We start from the raw sequence: 16480 nt of genomic DNA, 5'->3' as shown, positions 1-16480 counted from the left end.
ACTGTGGGGGTGGATAAACAGCTGAGGAAAGCCATTGGGGTTGATGTGGCAATACCAAGTTATGGCAACATCAGGAAAAAGGAACATGAGAAACTGGAAATACCAAAGGCTCAGAAAAGAGCTGGAGAAGGCGTGGAAGGTGAAGGTGAAAGTGATGCCCGTGGTCATTGGAGCACTCGAGATAGCGACCCCCAAAGGAGGAGTGGCTACAGCAGATCCCTGAAAAAAAACATCAAACATCTCAGTCCAGAAAAAGTGCAGTGCCATATATATGTATATACAAAACACTACTTTACATTGTAGAAAAAGCTTCAGTTGTAGTCATCTGGACTCAGTTTAGAAAAAAAAAATTATTATTATTTTAGAGTCCAGATGACTACAACTGAAGCTTTTTCTACAATGGAACACTCCTGGACCAATGAGGGATTACACCGACACTACTTTACATCATCATTTCACTTGCTTGTATGTTGCTGATATTCAGTAAACCCTTGTCAATTTGTCTTTTTTTCTCTTTTCTTTTTCAGGACCATGGCACTCTAATGTGGCCTCCGACTCTGTATCTCTGATTTGGGACACTCCTGATGTTGACATGTTGTTCACTGTTACCTGCTACAAAGGAGATGAGCTTGTAGAAGAGTTACAGACTGATGCCACTTCCCTGACCATTGGCAACCTGAGTCCTGGAGAGCAGTACAGCTTCTGTGTTTTGGCCCAATTGATACATAAGATCAAGAAATATCCAACCACAACTGTAAAAACCAGTAAGTTAAGAACACAGAAAAACATTTAACATACTGTACATAGTAGTAGCCAACCCATGGCTCAGAGAGTCATAGCGTTCGGTTAAAGACATGAACAAAACATGTGCATGAGCACCGCTCACCAGGTCTAGTCAGGCGTACTTAGGCTGTCAGGACATCCAGGTAAGCCCAATCTTGCAAGGCCTTCCCTGACTACACCCCCCCTTCTTAAAAGGAAGAGTCCCACCCAGGATGACTGGACAGCTATTTCATATCCAACTTGTACTAGACTTCAGCCTCCATCACTTTACATTTTTGAGGAGAAAAGTGACTAGTGACAAGTCTGCAGACTCCACAAGGTCTCACAATTTTTAAGTCTACCTCTATCATAGGATCATCCAGCTACTACACATCTACAGTGCATGAGGCACTTTCTCTTCTTGTGGTCTGTAACCTGGCAGTAGTTACACCTGCTGGCATTACCTCTGAACTGGAGTTTGGACTCTTCAGACTGACAATTATCTTCATCACAACAAGCTGGATACATTTCCTCCACAGCCCCTTTGTGCGTCAAAACAAAATAATTGACAAGCTCTGCTTTAAGCACTACACAATTTTTATTGCCACGCGTTGCAAAATAATTTTTTTTATCAGTACACAGGCTGAGAAATAGATTTGCAAAGTTAGGGGCCAGGGGGGCCCCCAATCTAAAAAAGTTATGGGCCCCCCAGCAATTTCAGGGTCCACAAGCGCGCATGGCATCGCGGCGTCATAAGAATAAGTTAAATTTGTTGTTTTAAACCTCTTTATTAGCATGTAAAACAATTTAAAGTACTTTTATCTTTTATTTGATATGAAGGAAGAGCACAAATACTGAATTCCTATAAACCAGAGCTCATGATCTTTAATACTGTTTAATTTAATATAATAAGGTTTCTAAGATACAAAATAAATACTGTATACAGCATTTGACACAAGGAGATGTTCTACACTGGGAATATATAAAATCACTGTCTACAAAATAAACTACTAACATAATATACATTGCCCCTATTTACAAACAATGCTAACAACTAACAACTCCAACACCTTTTTTTTTTATAAAGTACTGCCGACAACGCAAAATAGCATCAAATGAAATATAAAAAGCGGTATTTTGTCAAAAGATAAGAGCGCATGAAGCGTGACGGAGCAGCTCCGTCCCTGCACAGTCCCGGCGAGAGCGCGCGCGCCCGTTTCCTCTGCCTTTGTATCGCAAATACACATTTTAAACCCGTTTACCACATTTTCTCCAGCGTTTTTTGCCGTGACTAAGGCTGTACACCTAGAAGTGTGTTTAGCGTGTAAAACACGCTAAACACCTCCTCCTCCTGTGGTCTGTTTTGGGCAAACCCGGAAGAAAAAATCTTTTGAAATTGAAATTATATTTATATTTCGCCCGCCTGTTCAATATATTTAATTTAAAAATCCGTAAACCAAGTAATAGAATAACTACGGCCTTACTAGTTAAATATTGATTTTTTTCGAGGAATTTCGGTACAGGGGCACCCTCCAAATTTAAATCCCGTGCCCGCTGGCGATTTGAGGGGCCCCGGGCCCCCATGTATTTCGCAGCCTGGTACCATTATCCCAAACAACGCATCAAAGGTGATAACACTGAGTTCAGAAACCACCCATTAAAATGGCACCGTAAATCCTGAACAATCTCTTTGTGCGTTGGGCGTTCGCTTTTCTCCCAATTCCTGTATTTTTGTCGATAGGTCTCAGGGATGAGCTAATAGGATTTCAGCACCACAGTCATTTCGTGGCACTTAATTCCAAATAAGCCTCTTGAACACGGCCAGTTAACACAGACAGTAACAGTGAAGCCCTGTCAGCGTCAGGTCACTTTTTAACATTCGCAATGCACTCCAAGAGAATGAAAGATGTAACCAGATCCTTTTCATTATTTTATTACATCAAACTCAAACTCATTCCCACATCAAACCAACTAGGCCCACTACCCAATGAAGAAAACGAGCCGTCACCCGCCCACAGTCATGTCGTTAAGACTTTTCCCTCATGATTCAAATTGAATTTGTACTGTTGTGATTCCAGTTTTATTCTACCAGTCTCATGTCTGACACGCTCCAATTGTAGTTCTTTTATAGACCCTGTTTTTAGTCTAACATGCTCTAATTCTGCATTATGTCTACTCTTCTCTTGCTCCAATTGTAACATTAACAATTATTTATGCTGCCCACAACTAAGCTCATCAAACAAACAAGAAACAATTCGGGGTTAGAATTAAAGGATAAACCCAACTGAGGCTCTCCCACTGATTAGTGCGGTGAGAATAATGTCTCTTTCATCCTGTATTTCCCACGTTAATGCTATAGGGTTTAGCTATAGTGATGCCAGATAGGTAAGAAAATACTATATATAGCATAGGTTTTTAGTATAGGTTAATACAGGTTTTTTTGTTGTTTTTCCTGGCCGAGAAGGAGGGTCTAAGGACAGAGGACTCTGGAAAATTGTCTCCTGCCACCACAGACATTGCTTGATTTGTTTTTTACTGTCGCCCTCAGAGGCAACCGTTGTTGTGATTTTGGGCGTTACAAAAACAAATTTAATTTAATTGAATTGAACATTTATTTTTGTTGCTCCATATTATATGACGCAGTTTTGATTGTTAATTACCAACTTCCGGGGCGGAGCGCTTCTGTCAACCCTGTGGATTTATGGCTGTATATTACATGGATAATGAAGAGAAACATTAGTAGCTAGCTTTTTAGACATTGAAGGATTTCATGCCTAACAATGTAGCGTCCTACATACTTATACATACATACACCTATCCTGAACTGAAATGGACTAAAAGGAAAGGAAAACCCTAAAGTTAAGAAGCAGGGATTAAGAGGCTGAGTATGAGAGAGAATCTGGAGACATGTCTGCAAAAATCCTTTACCATTAATTACGCTCTCCAGTGTCCGCTCGATAAGTAATAAAAGAAAGTATGACAGTGACGTTAAGCACAGCAACCTATTCTGTCTCACAGAGAGCAGGCCGGACCCCATTTTGCCGGCTTAACCACTTAAACAGAGACTATGTAAAATAGAGTAGTGTTATTCCTTAACTTGGGTTACCAATATATAATATGGTGACAATTGGCTGTGTGTAGATAATTAATTGAAAAGTTATTAACATTTTTGGGGCATCAGTCAGACATTTTAAACCTAACACAAACATTAGTAAATTGTCATGGAATCAGACAATACACCGATGCTATTCCGTAACACATCGAGAACACAATTCAACTTAGAATATGAAACGACACAGAAATATCAGACATTTGTATGGCAAGCTTGGGAGAAAACGCGGGGCTGCGTCAGCCAGGCCGTAAGCAGCCTGGCTGACCCTCCTGCGTCTCACCCCGTTTTTTCCCATGCTGGTTGGTTTTATTAGGTATTCTGGAATAGGCGGGTCACATTTCTCATTGGTCAGCCTCACATCAAGGCACTTGTTTTACAGCTGGTATTTTTCCTAGAGATCAAGCCTTGGGTAAACATTACCCAAACTGTTGATTCTTTTTCACAGAGTATGGTACTCTGCGCACCGTAGCCTCTGGCTCTCGTTTATCGTAGCAGAGTATAGTACTTTGCGTACTGTAGAATCTGTGTTCACATCCATTGTAGCAAAGTATCGTACTCTACCGTAGACTCCGGACAAAACTCATACAAACGAAGTCCTGCGTCTTGTAGATTGCTTATGGATCTGGTGCTGTGTTGTCTGCTGCACCCATGATCTCGTCCTCCCCTGGTGAGGACGACAAGGTGTGGCTCCATCCACTTGGCTCGTCCACTTGGCTCGTCTCTGTAAACACCACATGTCCAACACGTTCTCTTCTGCGGTGATAAACAAAGTCTTTTCGACAGTTCAATGTATTTCAAACAGTTTTCTTGTTTACAATTTTTTTTTAGTAATTATTGATTCGGAATATTTGTTTACTATTACACATCCCTCCTTTTTGAGAAATGGCTTTGCCCATTTCTCAAACTTCTACACAATTCTACATTAAAACAAAATTCAATAATCCAGATAGTTTACAACGATGTAATCAAGGAAGAGATGGAATTGCGTCTGTCACTCCAACTCCGCAATGTCACCTCTTGACCTTTCACAGTTCAGTGGTCACATCCCTGGCTGAGCCCCCCCTTCCACGGCGCTGGGCCCCCACCTGTGTGAGTCAATCAGTCTATGTGTGTAATCTTACACTTCCCAAACCTATCTGTTTTACCACCATTTGTTTCAAACTCTAACTGTTTCAAACTCTAAATGTTTCAAACTCTAAATGTCTGGTGTCCACGTGTGCGCGCGTATGTATGTATGTGTGTGTGTGTGTGTGTGTGTGTGTGTGTGTGTGTGATTCAAATACATCAAACAATAAAAAATATCTCAATAATTCCCCCATTGAGCTGGCCATAAGGGTCAGTTCACAACTTAGAATTTTTATCATAATTAACATAACATTTCACATCTCCTCTGTGGGTGTTGCCTGAATAAAGTCACCCATCTAATGTAATATGTGCTAATCTTCTATATGTGCTTCAGGTGAGTTCCAAACTCAATCTCTCACACCTGCTCATGTGGTGCGTTACAAACATTGTGTATTAGTTTGTTCTAACAAGTCTATATGTGTATTAAAAATCAAAATGATCCTAAACCTTCCCCTTGGTTATAAGGCACGTCTCTTTTATCAACTTGTTTTTCCCCTTGTTGCCTACTTTCTTTGTCTTTTCTCTGTATCGCATCACATCTTCCTCTCTGTCTTCCCCTCTGTCTGTTCTCTGTCTTCCTCTCTGTCTTGCTCTCTGTCTCGGAGGAAACACCCATTTCCAAATTTCTAAACCTGCTCTTTCTTTCTCTCTTTCCACTTACTCTTACCCTCACTTGTAACCTGCTTTTACTTCCTAATTGCTGCTGATATAACTATCAGACGCTGCATCCCCTGGGATTCCAATGTTCTTCACTCCTCCTGTTTAGTTCCAGTTATCACTGGTTTCTTAACTTCTATAGCGTCTAAATTTAGATGATATTGTCTAATTTAAATCTATTCAATTCTTGATTGAATCTCAACAATCCTTCAGGTATTTACTTTAGAATTTCAAATTCTTTCGCTGTTAATGTTAACTTCTTCTTATTACTCATCAGTCAACCCCCCCTGAGGTGTTGCCGTTGGTGTCCCTGTGATCCGTAAAGATAACAACATCTGCTCCATCCTGAGTCCTCTCCCCAAATTATTTCCCAGTCAATAGCCCGTTATCTCTGACTATCTTTTATGACTTGGTGTTGTTTGCCTTTAGTTAATGACACACAGTCATGTCTTTCCAAGGAGGACATCAAGCACGTCACTATTTAACGTATTCCCTCACTTACGTCTACATCGCAATACGAGGTTTCCTCATGATAATACAAATAAATAAGTTACTGATATAACTTTTACTATCACTTTACTTACTGCCCATTCTACTCCTATGTCCAAAAACATCAGTAGTCACTAATTTACCCATATTATCACTTCCAGGCCTGTGCCTGTTTTTGATTCTAAATTTAAAAACACTTCTGTCTTTTTGTCCTGTACTTTCATCTAGTCATGCATTAAGTCCAAAAAGATAATTTTCGTCAAGTCCAAAAATAAAACAAAACAAAACATAGCTTTGTTTGGTGCACACAAAAAACACGATACCGTAAAAACACAACTTTTGTCTTCTATGTCGGGGACAGGAAGTGTCCTGTCTTGTCTTGTGATCACATTCCCCAAAATATTGGCCATCTATAAAAATCTGAATTCATCTTCATCTCTTATCAAGTTTAATCAAATCTTTATAATTGATTGTTGTCAATCAAAACAAAAACCCTTAAAATTTGCTTACAGAGCTCTCATTACTAAAAATTTAAAACCAGCTGGGTTTAGTTCCTTATTCATTCATTCAGAGCGTCCTCTGAGTGCTTTCCCTTCTCCTGCCTTGTTGACCCCCCTTATCTCCCCCTCTCTGCCACGTCATCTGAGCATGGAAGTCTCCCTCCAAAATCCTCTTATGACTTTTCCTTTTACAGTTTGGGGTGATAATTCTGGCATTATGTGGTCTCGGTCGTCTGAGAGAAATGCTACTTGCTTTACAGTCACAGTCAATGTCAAGCTTCTAGAGAACGTGGTGTTTGATAATTCACCCGTGACTGCAAATTTTAGATCTCTCAGAATAACGCCTTGTGACCCTTGTATGATTAATTGTGATTCTCACACTCGCTAGTGAATCACGTATTAATCCTCATTCACACATTCACACTTCTCTCTTCCTTACTTCGCTCGTGCACAGCGCTTACATTCACACATCTTTATGTCAGTCAACTCGGCATAAGGCATCATAACTTTCTTTCGGTGAGAAACTTAACTCATGGTGAGCAATTTAATTTATATTTTTCAGAAATATTAAACTAATGCTCGAAAGCTAACAATATTTTTCAGAAATATCAAAAACTAATGCTCGAAAGCCACCAATATTTTTCAGAAATATCAAAAACTGATGCTCCAAAGCAACAATATTTTTCAGAAATATCAAAAACTAATGCTCAAAAGCTAACAATATTTTTCAGAAATATCAAACTAATGCATAAAACGTTTTATGACTAACTCTTTTTCACACACAATGTTTTTGTCTGACCTTCTTTGTCGCCTGTGTTCTCCTGCTGCTTCGAAACGACGCGCTCTCCTCACGGAGAATGAGGTGCGATGGGCGGCCACGGGGAAAAGTGGACTTCTTTCTGCTGTGCACACAGACTTTCACCGATTCACCAGTCAATCTCCGCGAAGGGCAGCTGGTCGTCGGGCTCGATAGGACCAGAAAATGTCATGGAATCAGACAATACACCGATGCTATTCCGTAACACATCGAGAACACAATTCAACTTAGAATATGAAACGACACAGAAATATCAGATATTTGTATGGCAAGCTTGGGAGAAAACGCGGGTGAGACGCAGGAGGGTCAGCCAGGCTGCTTACGGCCTGGCTGACCCTCCTGCGTCTCATCCCGTTTTTTCCCATGCTGGTTGGTTTTATTAGATATTCTGGAATAGGCGGGTCACATCTCATTGGTCAGCTTCACATCAAGGCACTTGTTTTACAGCTGGTATTTTTCCTAGAGATCAAGCCTTGGGTAAACATTACCCAAACTCCTCTGGGCTGTCACACCCCCTCCTGGGGCAACATTCTTTGGCCCATCTTTACGACCCCTTCACAAACAAATGCTGTCACACACCCGTTCTTCTCTGAGACTAATGATGCAGATAAAATATCACTATTATGCAGATAAAATACATCAAAGAAATATAATCATATATTCACATTTTATCACATAAATCTAGTCATAAACTGAAGGTGAAAAGTTTCTCGACTTCATGGACTTATTCTATAATTCCAAAATTCCATTTTTGTCGTTCTTTGGGTCACAGAGCCGTCTGTGGTGTGCCAAACTTTTCGCAAGGTGCAGCATGCTTGGAGTAGTTTGATGATCTTGTTTTTTTCCCAAGATGAACTTGTAAACTTTGTCTTCTGTTCTCTCCATTCCTTTGTCCCCAAAAGGAAAAGTCAAACGTGGGGAGGCTGTGTTATGTGTCCTGCTGTGAATGGTTTGATGAATCTTTTACAGAGACGTGTCCCGGGTTTTAAGGACAGTCAATGGTTATAAATCTAGAAGGAGCAGCTGTCTGTGCATGTTTGAGGATAAATGCTGAGCTTCACAGTTTACCTTATGGAAAAAGGTTTGCCCCCAGGACCATAAAATATTGGTATATTTTTGGCCGTTTTATCTACCCTGTGAATTTGGCCAGATTCCTATATTCTTATTTCCTATCCCTGGGCCTGACTTTGAAGGCAACCCATGATGCACTCGCTCTTTATACTCTGGGGTGTAAACTCGTGTGATCTTTTCTGTCACCTGCCTACACTGCAAAAATATGTAGCTTGCTTAAGTGCACACTGGAGGTGTGTACAGAATGTTTATAAATCCATCTGTCAGCCAGCTTTGAAAGTCTGACCATTATTTGGTCCCTCGGTACAGGGCAAAACTGAAACGAGAAAAACAATGACTAACGAGGTGTGTGTATGGACCAATAAGAGACAGACATGCTAAGGGATTGTTTTCAGAATACTGACTGGCATGTTGTTGTTGTTTTGTTTTTTTACTTTTCTGATAACCCAGAAGATTTGACGAACAATATAACATCTTATCTCATTTTTACACGTCAGTGCCTTCAGTAAGAACTACATTTAGTTCTCTTTACATCACCACGCGATGTTGCAGAGACATGTCAAGACAGTCCTACAACATCCAGAGACTTTAGGTACTCAGGATCCCCCGGAGACCTGCCACGACGAGTTTGCCAACAACACCAGTGACTTCACCTTGGGTGATGGACGAATTAGCCTCCGAGTCCCCAGTCTCTGCTTCTTCTTCGGAAGACGTGACAGTCTTCAACTCCTCCCAGGCCCGGGTTTTTGCCTCTGCGACAGCACAATCCTCGGCCTCCCTGGCCTGCCGATACCTGTCCATGGGGCTCAGGAGTCCTACAAGCTAAAGAAGCCTGATAGGCCTCCTTCTTCAGCCTGACGACATCCCTTAATTCCGGTGTCTACCACCGGGTTCGGGCAACAAGCACCGGAGTACTTGCGATCACAGCTTTGAGCAGCCGCATTGACAATGGAGGTTGAGAACATGGTCCACTCGGACTCAATGTCCCCAGCCTCCCCCGGGTTCTGGAAGAAGCTCTCCCGGAGGTGTGAGTTGAAGACCCTACTGACAGAGGGCTTCGCAAGACATTCCCAACAGACCCTCACAATACGCTTGGGTGTGCCAAGTCTGTCCGGCTTCCTCCTCCGCCAGTGGGTCCAACTCACCACCAGGTGGTGATCAGTTGACAGCTCTGCCCCTCTCTTCACCCGAGTGTCCAAGACACGCGGCCGGAGGTCAGATGACAAAGTCGATCAGTGCACTGATGGACACCCTTGTGCTTGAACATGGTGTTCATTATGGACAATCCGTGGCTAGCACAGAAGTCCGTTAACTGAACACCGCTCGGGTTCAGATTGGGGAAGCCGTTCTTCCCGATCACCCCTCTCCAGGTGTCACTGTCATTGCCCACGTGGGCGTTGAAGTCCACCAGCAGAACAACGGAGAAGGCCGGGTACTCTGCACTGCTCCAAGATGGCCGGGTACTCTGCACTGCTGTTCGGCCGTAGGCCGACACAACAGTGAGAGACCTGTCCCCCACCCGAAGGCCAAGGGACGCGACACTCTCGTCCACCGGGGTGAACTCCAACATATGGCGGCTGAGCTGAGGGGCTATAAGCAAGCCCACACCAGCCCTCCTCCTCTCCCCTTAGGCAACACCAGAGAAGTGGAGCATCAAGCCCCTCTCGAGGAGATGGGTTCCAGAGCCCAATCTGTGCGTGGAGGTGAGACCGACTATATCTAGTCGATACAGCTCAACCTCCCGCACAAGCTCAGGCTCTTTCCCCCCAAGCGAGGTGACGTTCCATGTCCCCAGAGTTAGTCTCTGTGTCCGCCCAGATCTCTCTGCACCGGCTCCTTATGGACCCTCCTGCGGGTGGTGGGCTTACGGGAGGGCCCATCCTCTTTGTTTTCTGATATTTTGGTGAAAAGTTTTTTGTAAAAGGATTCAAATGCTGATTGTATTTGGTTGTGTATTTCATAAATTACTCTCTCTGCCTGCTGCTTTGGATAAATGTGTATATTGGCGGGCAGTAGGGATCATCTCTCTCCAGATATCGATCAACCCTATATTATGTATTAATTTACTGTGTGGCAAATTTCCACATCAGTGGACATCGTATTTGTAGTATAGTACTATTACTAATAAAAGAGTATTTTAGTGGGGTATTCTACAACACACAAAGAAATGTAATACTTATGTGTTACTTATTTACAGAGACACTTCTGGAGAACCTGCTGGAGGACCTGGGGCTGGAGCAGCATTACAAAGACAAGCTGTCCCTGAGCACAGTCCTACAGATTGATGAGAAGAGCATTGCAGACACTTCAGACGGGTCTGTCGGAGACATAGCATGGAACTTTCTGAAGAAACTAATGATGGTAAATGTAACAGCCAGAAATGTCAAAAGCAAAGCATCACAAAGCTGTAACGAGGCATCAGAAGAGACTGTGTTTAATCTAGAAACTCTTCTTCATGGTCCAACTTTAGGTAATCAGTTCAACCCTCTTGACATCATCACTGCACTCTTCCTCTGCTCTGATGGCTTTGTTCAGCAGGAACTATCACTCAAAATGTCAATGTGTCAGTTTGCTGTACCTCTGCTCCTTCCTGACCCTGACACCAAACAGTGCACAATGATGCTTTGGGCCCTCAGGGACATTGTGAAAAAATATAGACCTCAGTCACTGTTGGAATCTAAGGGTTTTATTGAAGAACGTATTGTTCTTTCTGAAATTCCAATGGTTTCTTTTGTTAGACTCGGAGAGTCTTCTTTGTCCAAGTCAGAGATTCTTAACAAACTCCTGAGCAATTCTCAGGAATATCATGACACATTTGTGCATCGTGACATGGAGTGTGGCGATTGTCCAAGAAAGATTTCTGATGGAATTGTTGAAGTAGCTTGGTACCTTCCATGTGGAAACAAGAACATTGACATTTTCAGTGAGCCTGTGACAGTAGCTAACCTCCGTGGAGACATTGCGTCATTTGTACCCCAGTTCTCTTTTTTATGTGAGACATCGTGTGCTGTGTTTGTGTTCTGTGACCAACTGGATTTAGCCTGTAAACAGCTCACAAATGACATGAGTAAAGCAGATGTTTTCTTGGTGAGTAACTCACAAAGCAAGAACTTTGATGGAGAAGATCTGAAAAGTTTAGCAAGAGATTTGAACTTGATGAACAACAAGATTATAATAAAGACTCGATCAATGAATGATGCAGACTTTGTCACAGCACTGCAGGGAACAATTAAAAGCACTGTTGAGAAGGCAACAGCGAAGATAAACATAGAGAAAATGGCAGATGTTGCCCATGAGTTGGGAATTCAAGTAGATGAAGATCGTCCCGAGTCTAAGAAAGCCAAACAAAATGCAGATGCCATTACATCTGAAATCCATGACACACTTGAGTACAAAGAAGCCCAACTTCCTTTGCAAGGCCAGATTTGGAAGGATTTGACATCTTTAGAGAAAGAAGAGTGTAGACTTCGAAATGCTGGTTCTGAAAACATTGAACAGTATAAAACATTGCTTCAGGAGCAAAAAAATAGACTTAGGGAAAAACAAAATTCTAATGATATGTCAGGTGCCATGTCATGTTTCATTAATGCAATATCAAGCCCGGGAATGGAAAGGTGCTATTTTCTGAAATGGATGCGCCTTAATCTTGACAACATGTCTCGACAAAAGTTGTCAGGTCTTCGAGAGCAGTACAAAGAGGAATCAAAGGGATCCAAGAACAAAGAGGTGATTCAAGATCTTGACCGTCAACTTTCAGGCAGTTCTCTGGGGATAGAGCATTTCTTTCGTGAAATGGGTCAGATATATGAAGCCTCAGTGTCTCTCCCAAGAAAACACCCTTCTCGTGAGCAGTTGCAGCACTTGCCCAAGCTCTGTGCAGAGCTGCTGCTGGAGGGACTTCCTCTGGAGCTGGTGGATGGAGATGCCTCAAACATCCCTCTCAGATGGGTGAGTGATGTCCTGTCTGAGTTCCATCAGTTAGTGTCCTGCAAGAGTAAAATCCTGGTGATCACAGTTCTGGGAGTCCAGAGCACAGGAAAGTCCACTCTACTCAACACAATGTTTGGAGTGCAGTTTGCTGTGAGCAGTGGACGCTGCACAAGAGGAGCATTTATGCTCCTCATACGAATCAGTGAAGAAGTTAAAAATATCCTCAACTGTGACTTCGTAATGATCATTGACACTGAAGGTCTGAAGTCTCCAGAACTTGCAAAACTGGACGATAGTTATGAGCATGACAATGAGCTGGCAACCCTGGTTGTGGGATTAAGTGATATTACTTTAATAAATATTGCAATGGAGAACTCCACTGAGATGAAGGACATCCTACAGATAGTTGTGCATGCATTTCTCCGAATGAAAGAAGTGGGAAAGAGGCCCAAATGTCAGTTTGTTCACCAAAATGTGTCAGATGTTTCAGCGCATGAGAAGAATCTTCGAGACAGGACACTGCTTTTGGAGCAGTTGAATGAGATGACGCAGGCTGCGGCCAAAATGGAGAAAAAGGAAAAAAACAAATGTTTTACTGATGTGATGGAGTACAGCACAGAGACAGGAAACATGTACATCCCAGGACTGTGGAATGGAACCCCTCCGATGGCTCCAGTCAATGCAGGCTACAGTGAAGCTGTGTATGAGCTGAAGAAAAACATCATTCAAATGTTAGGTAAATGTGAATCATCTGCCAATGATATCCTGGAGTTTCAGGAGTGGATAAAGAGTCTCTGGAGCGCTGTGAAGTATGAAAACTTTATCTTCAGCTTTAGAAACAGCCTGGTGGCTGATGCATACATGAGACTATGCACAGAATACAACAAATGGGAATGGAATTTCAAAAAGGACATGTACACATGGGTCACAAATGCTGAAACAAGAATTACAAACTATGGCAAAGTCTATGGTGAAGTTGAGACAGGAGACATTCAAAAACTTCTCAGTGACTTGAAAACAGCTGCACTCACAGAACTGTCCAAAGGAGAAACACAGCTCCTTCAGAACCTCACGCAGTACTTCAGACAAACTGGTGGACATGTGAATCTAGTAGAAAGGTATAAAGAGGAGTTTATGACCAGTGCAAAGGTTACTCGGAGGGAGATGGAGAGGTCAATATTAAATCAGCTTAGTGCTACTGTTGACATCCGACAAGGGATGAGAGAGCTGGAAAAAATCAAAAAGAATCATGCACAAGAAATAGAGGAGAGAGTGCTTGAACTGGTCGAGGAATGCCGCGGTAAAAAAGTGAAAATGAGCGATGCAGAATTAGACAGTGAATTTGACAACATGTGGGACATAAGTGTTGAGAAAGTATCACGTTTCAGGCCACAAAAGATTGACGTCCAAAGCAAGGTTTCCCACTGTCTGCGGGCAAATGTTTCACCCAAAGGAAGCCATGCAAGTGAAATACTAAATAAAAATAGTCTGGCTGAAATTGGTAATCAACCTTTTGAGTACAAACCTAAAGGAATTGGGAAAAAAGTGAAACATGCAGTTTGTGGATACTTAAACATTGATGATCATGTGAATGCTGTGCAAAGATTGGCGGACAGTATCATAGACACTTGCCAAGAATTAGTGAACACTCAAACACAAAGAAAAAACAACTACCATGACAACTACAGTGTGGAGATCCTACACATGATTGATGAGAAACTGCAACAGAACGAGGGGCTCAAACTGGACACAAAGTTTGAAGTTTCTCTGAAGATGCACATTTGTGGCTGGGCAGCTGAAGAGTTTGAAAAAATGCATGCAAACTTTCTACAAGAAAATGATCCTTACAAATGTCTGAATAAGAACAAGGAAAAGTTTCGAAGTGACTTCAAAGATGTGTTCCATGAGCGAGACCAGTGCCAGAAGAAAGCACAGGAATTCACAGATCAGTTCTTGAGACCTGCAGTTGAAGACTTTATCAATCGCTCCCTGGGTCATGACATTATTGGTGAAATGCTGACATGCCAACAGTTCAGCACAAGAATGTTCTTCCAGTATTCAATTCTGCTAGATTTAATTTCAGAGAATCAGTTTGAACTCTTTCTGGACTACATTGAACACTATGAGAAGTATGTGAAACAATGGATATACAAACAAATAATCTCTCACTTCTCGTCCCAGGCTTCAGCCTCTGAGTTTGAGAATCGGCTCCTTCAGGCTTGTATCAACCAAATCAATATTGCTGTCAAAAAGGCTCAAACTGAGGAGAACAAAACTTTGAAATGTTTTGTAGGAAACATCTGTGAGGAACTAAGTGATAAACTAGTTATTTCCCAAGATGCTCTGGGAACATTTATGATCCTAAACACAGCCGACCAGGGTCAGTTTGCTCATTACCTTTTAAAGTGTGTAGAACAAATGGAGCCACTTTGTCAACAGAAGTTTGAAAACACAAGTGTTGAAATCAAACTTGAGAAGTGCTTTGTGAATGTTCAGCGTGAGCTTTTTGTGCGATTGATTGGATGTGGTAAACAGTGCCCATTTTGCAAAGCTCCATGTGAAGCAGGAGGAGCCGCCCACACTGAGCATTGGACATCTCTCCATCAGTCACAGGGTCTGGGAGCGTGGAGATTTGAACGTTCAAAACATCTTGTCACAGATATATGCACTTCTCTAGTTAACTCTGATACTGAATTTGTGCAGTATGATAGTAACGGTGAAAAGTATTATCATCCATACAAGAGATACCAAGAAATATTCCCAGACTGGAAGATTCCTCCAGATGGAAGCCTTGAAGGATCAGACTATTGGAAATATGTGATGGCAAAATTCAATGATGACTTTGCAAAAGCGTACGAAGCCAAACCTGCAGACATTCCTCAAGCTTGGAGAAACATTACCAAGACTGAGGCTGAAAAAAGCCTCCAACAAGCATTCAACATGAAATCAGAATCAAAATCAGAATCAGAATCAGAATTAGAATCAGAATCAGAATCAGAATTAAAATCAGAATCAGAATCAGAATAGGTTTATTACCATTGTCAATGATCAAATTTCAAAGACATAGGAACTTGCGCTCTTTTGTGCGCGCGTTGCATTTATTATAAGGCCGTAGCTGGAGTGCCGCTGCGCGGTCAAATGGCTGCGCAGTTTTAGGGACCGCAGCATTTCCCTTATAGCCCGTTATAGCCTCATGGCTAACCCTAACCTTAACCCTAACCCTAACCTTAACCCTAACCTTAACCTTAACCTTAACCCAAACCCTAACCGTAACCCTAACCCTAACCTGATCCTGAACCTGAACCTTAACCCTAACCTTAACCTTAACCTTAACCTTAACCTTAACCTTAACCTTAACCCTAACCTTAACCCTAACCTTAACCCTAACCCTAACCTTAACCCTAACCTAAACCCTAACCCTGAACCTTAACCCTAACCCTAACCTGAACCTGAACCTGAACCTGAACCCTAACCTTAACCTTAACCTTAACCTTAACCCTAACCCTAACCTTAACCCTAACCTTAACCTTAACCCTAACCCTAACCCTAACCCTAACCCTAACCCTAACCTGAACCTGAACCCTAACCTTAACCCTAACCTTAACCTTAACCTTAACCCTAACCCTAACCTTAACCCTAACCTTAACCTTAACCCTAACCCTAACCCTAACCCTAACCCTAACCCTAACCTGAACCTGAACCCTAACCTTAACCCTAACCTTAACCTTAACCTTAACCTTAACCTTAACCTTAACCCTAACCCTAACCCTAACCCTAACCCTAACCTTAACCCTAACCCTAACCCTAACCTTAACCTTAACCTTAACCTTAACCTTAACCCTAACCTTAACCCTAACCCTAATCTTAACCCTAACCTTACCGCGGCGCGGTCTAAAACGGCGCTAAAACGCAGTCAAATAGCGGCGCAGTTTCAGGAGCCGCGGCGCGCGGCCGGCACAAAAATAACATGGCTTTTTCGGCCGCGCGCCGCGGCTCTGCAGACACTCCCTTATTATA

General features: G+C 42.3%; 1 protein-coding gene across 1 annotated transcript; it reads left to right on the top strand.

Moving 5' to 3' along the window:
* Window positions 1-543: 543 nt before the first annotated feature.
* On the top strand, window positions 544-15581 carry LOC140346377 (up-regulator of cell proliferation-like). Its single transcript, XM_072432399.1, has 2 exons — window positions 544-764; window positions 10731-15581. The coding sequence occupies exons 1-2, from the start codon at window positions 593-595 to the stop codon at window positions 15488-15490; spliced, it is 4932 nt and encodes a 1643-aa protein (XP_072288500.1). The 5' UTR covers window positions 544-592; the 3' UTR covers window positions 15491-15581.
* The last annotated feature ends 899 nt before the right edge of the window (window positions 15582-16480 follow it).

The sequence above is a fragment of the Eucyclogobius newberryi genome, unplaced genomic scaffold (genome assembly GCF_026437365.1).
Source record: "Eucyclogobius newberryi isolate DKJ021-1_F unplaced genomic scaffold, fEucNew1.0.hap1 SCAF_6, whole genome shotgun sequence".
NCBI lineage: Eukaryota > Metazoa > Chordata > Actinopteri > Gobiiformes > Gobiidae > Eucyclogobius > Eucyclogobius newberryi.
This window is presented reverse-complemented; position numbering and strand designations above follow the sequence as displayed.

Excerpts from the sequence above, each read along its gene's own strand:
- LOC140346377 (XM_072432399.1), top strand. The coding sequence starts at position 593 with ATGTTGTTCACTGTTACCTGCTACAAAGGAGATGAGCTTGTAGAAGAG. Across the intron at positions 765-10,730 it reads AACCACAACTGTAAAAACCA|AGACACTTCTGGAGAACCTG; the intron begins GTAAGTTAAGAA and ends ACTTATTTACAG.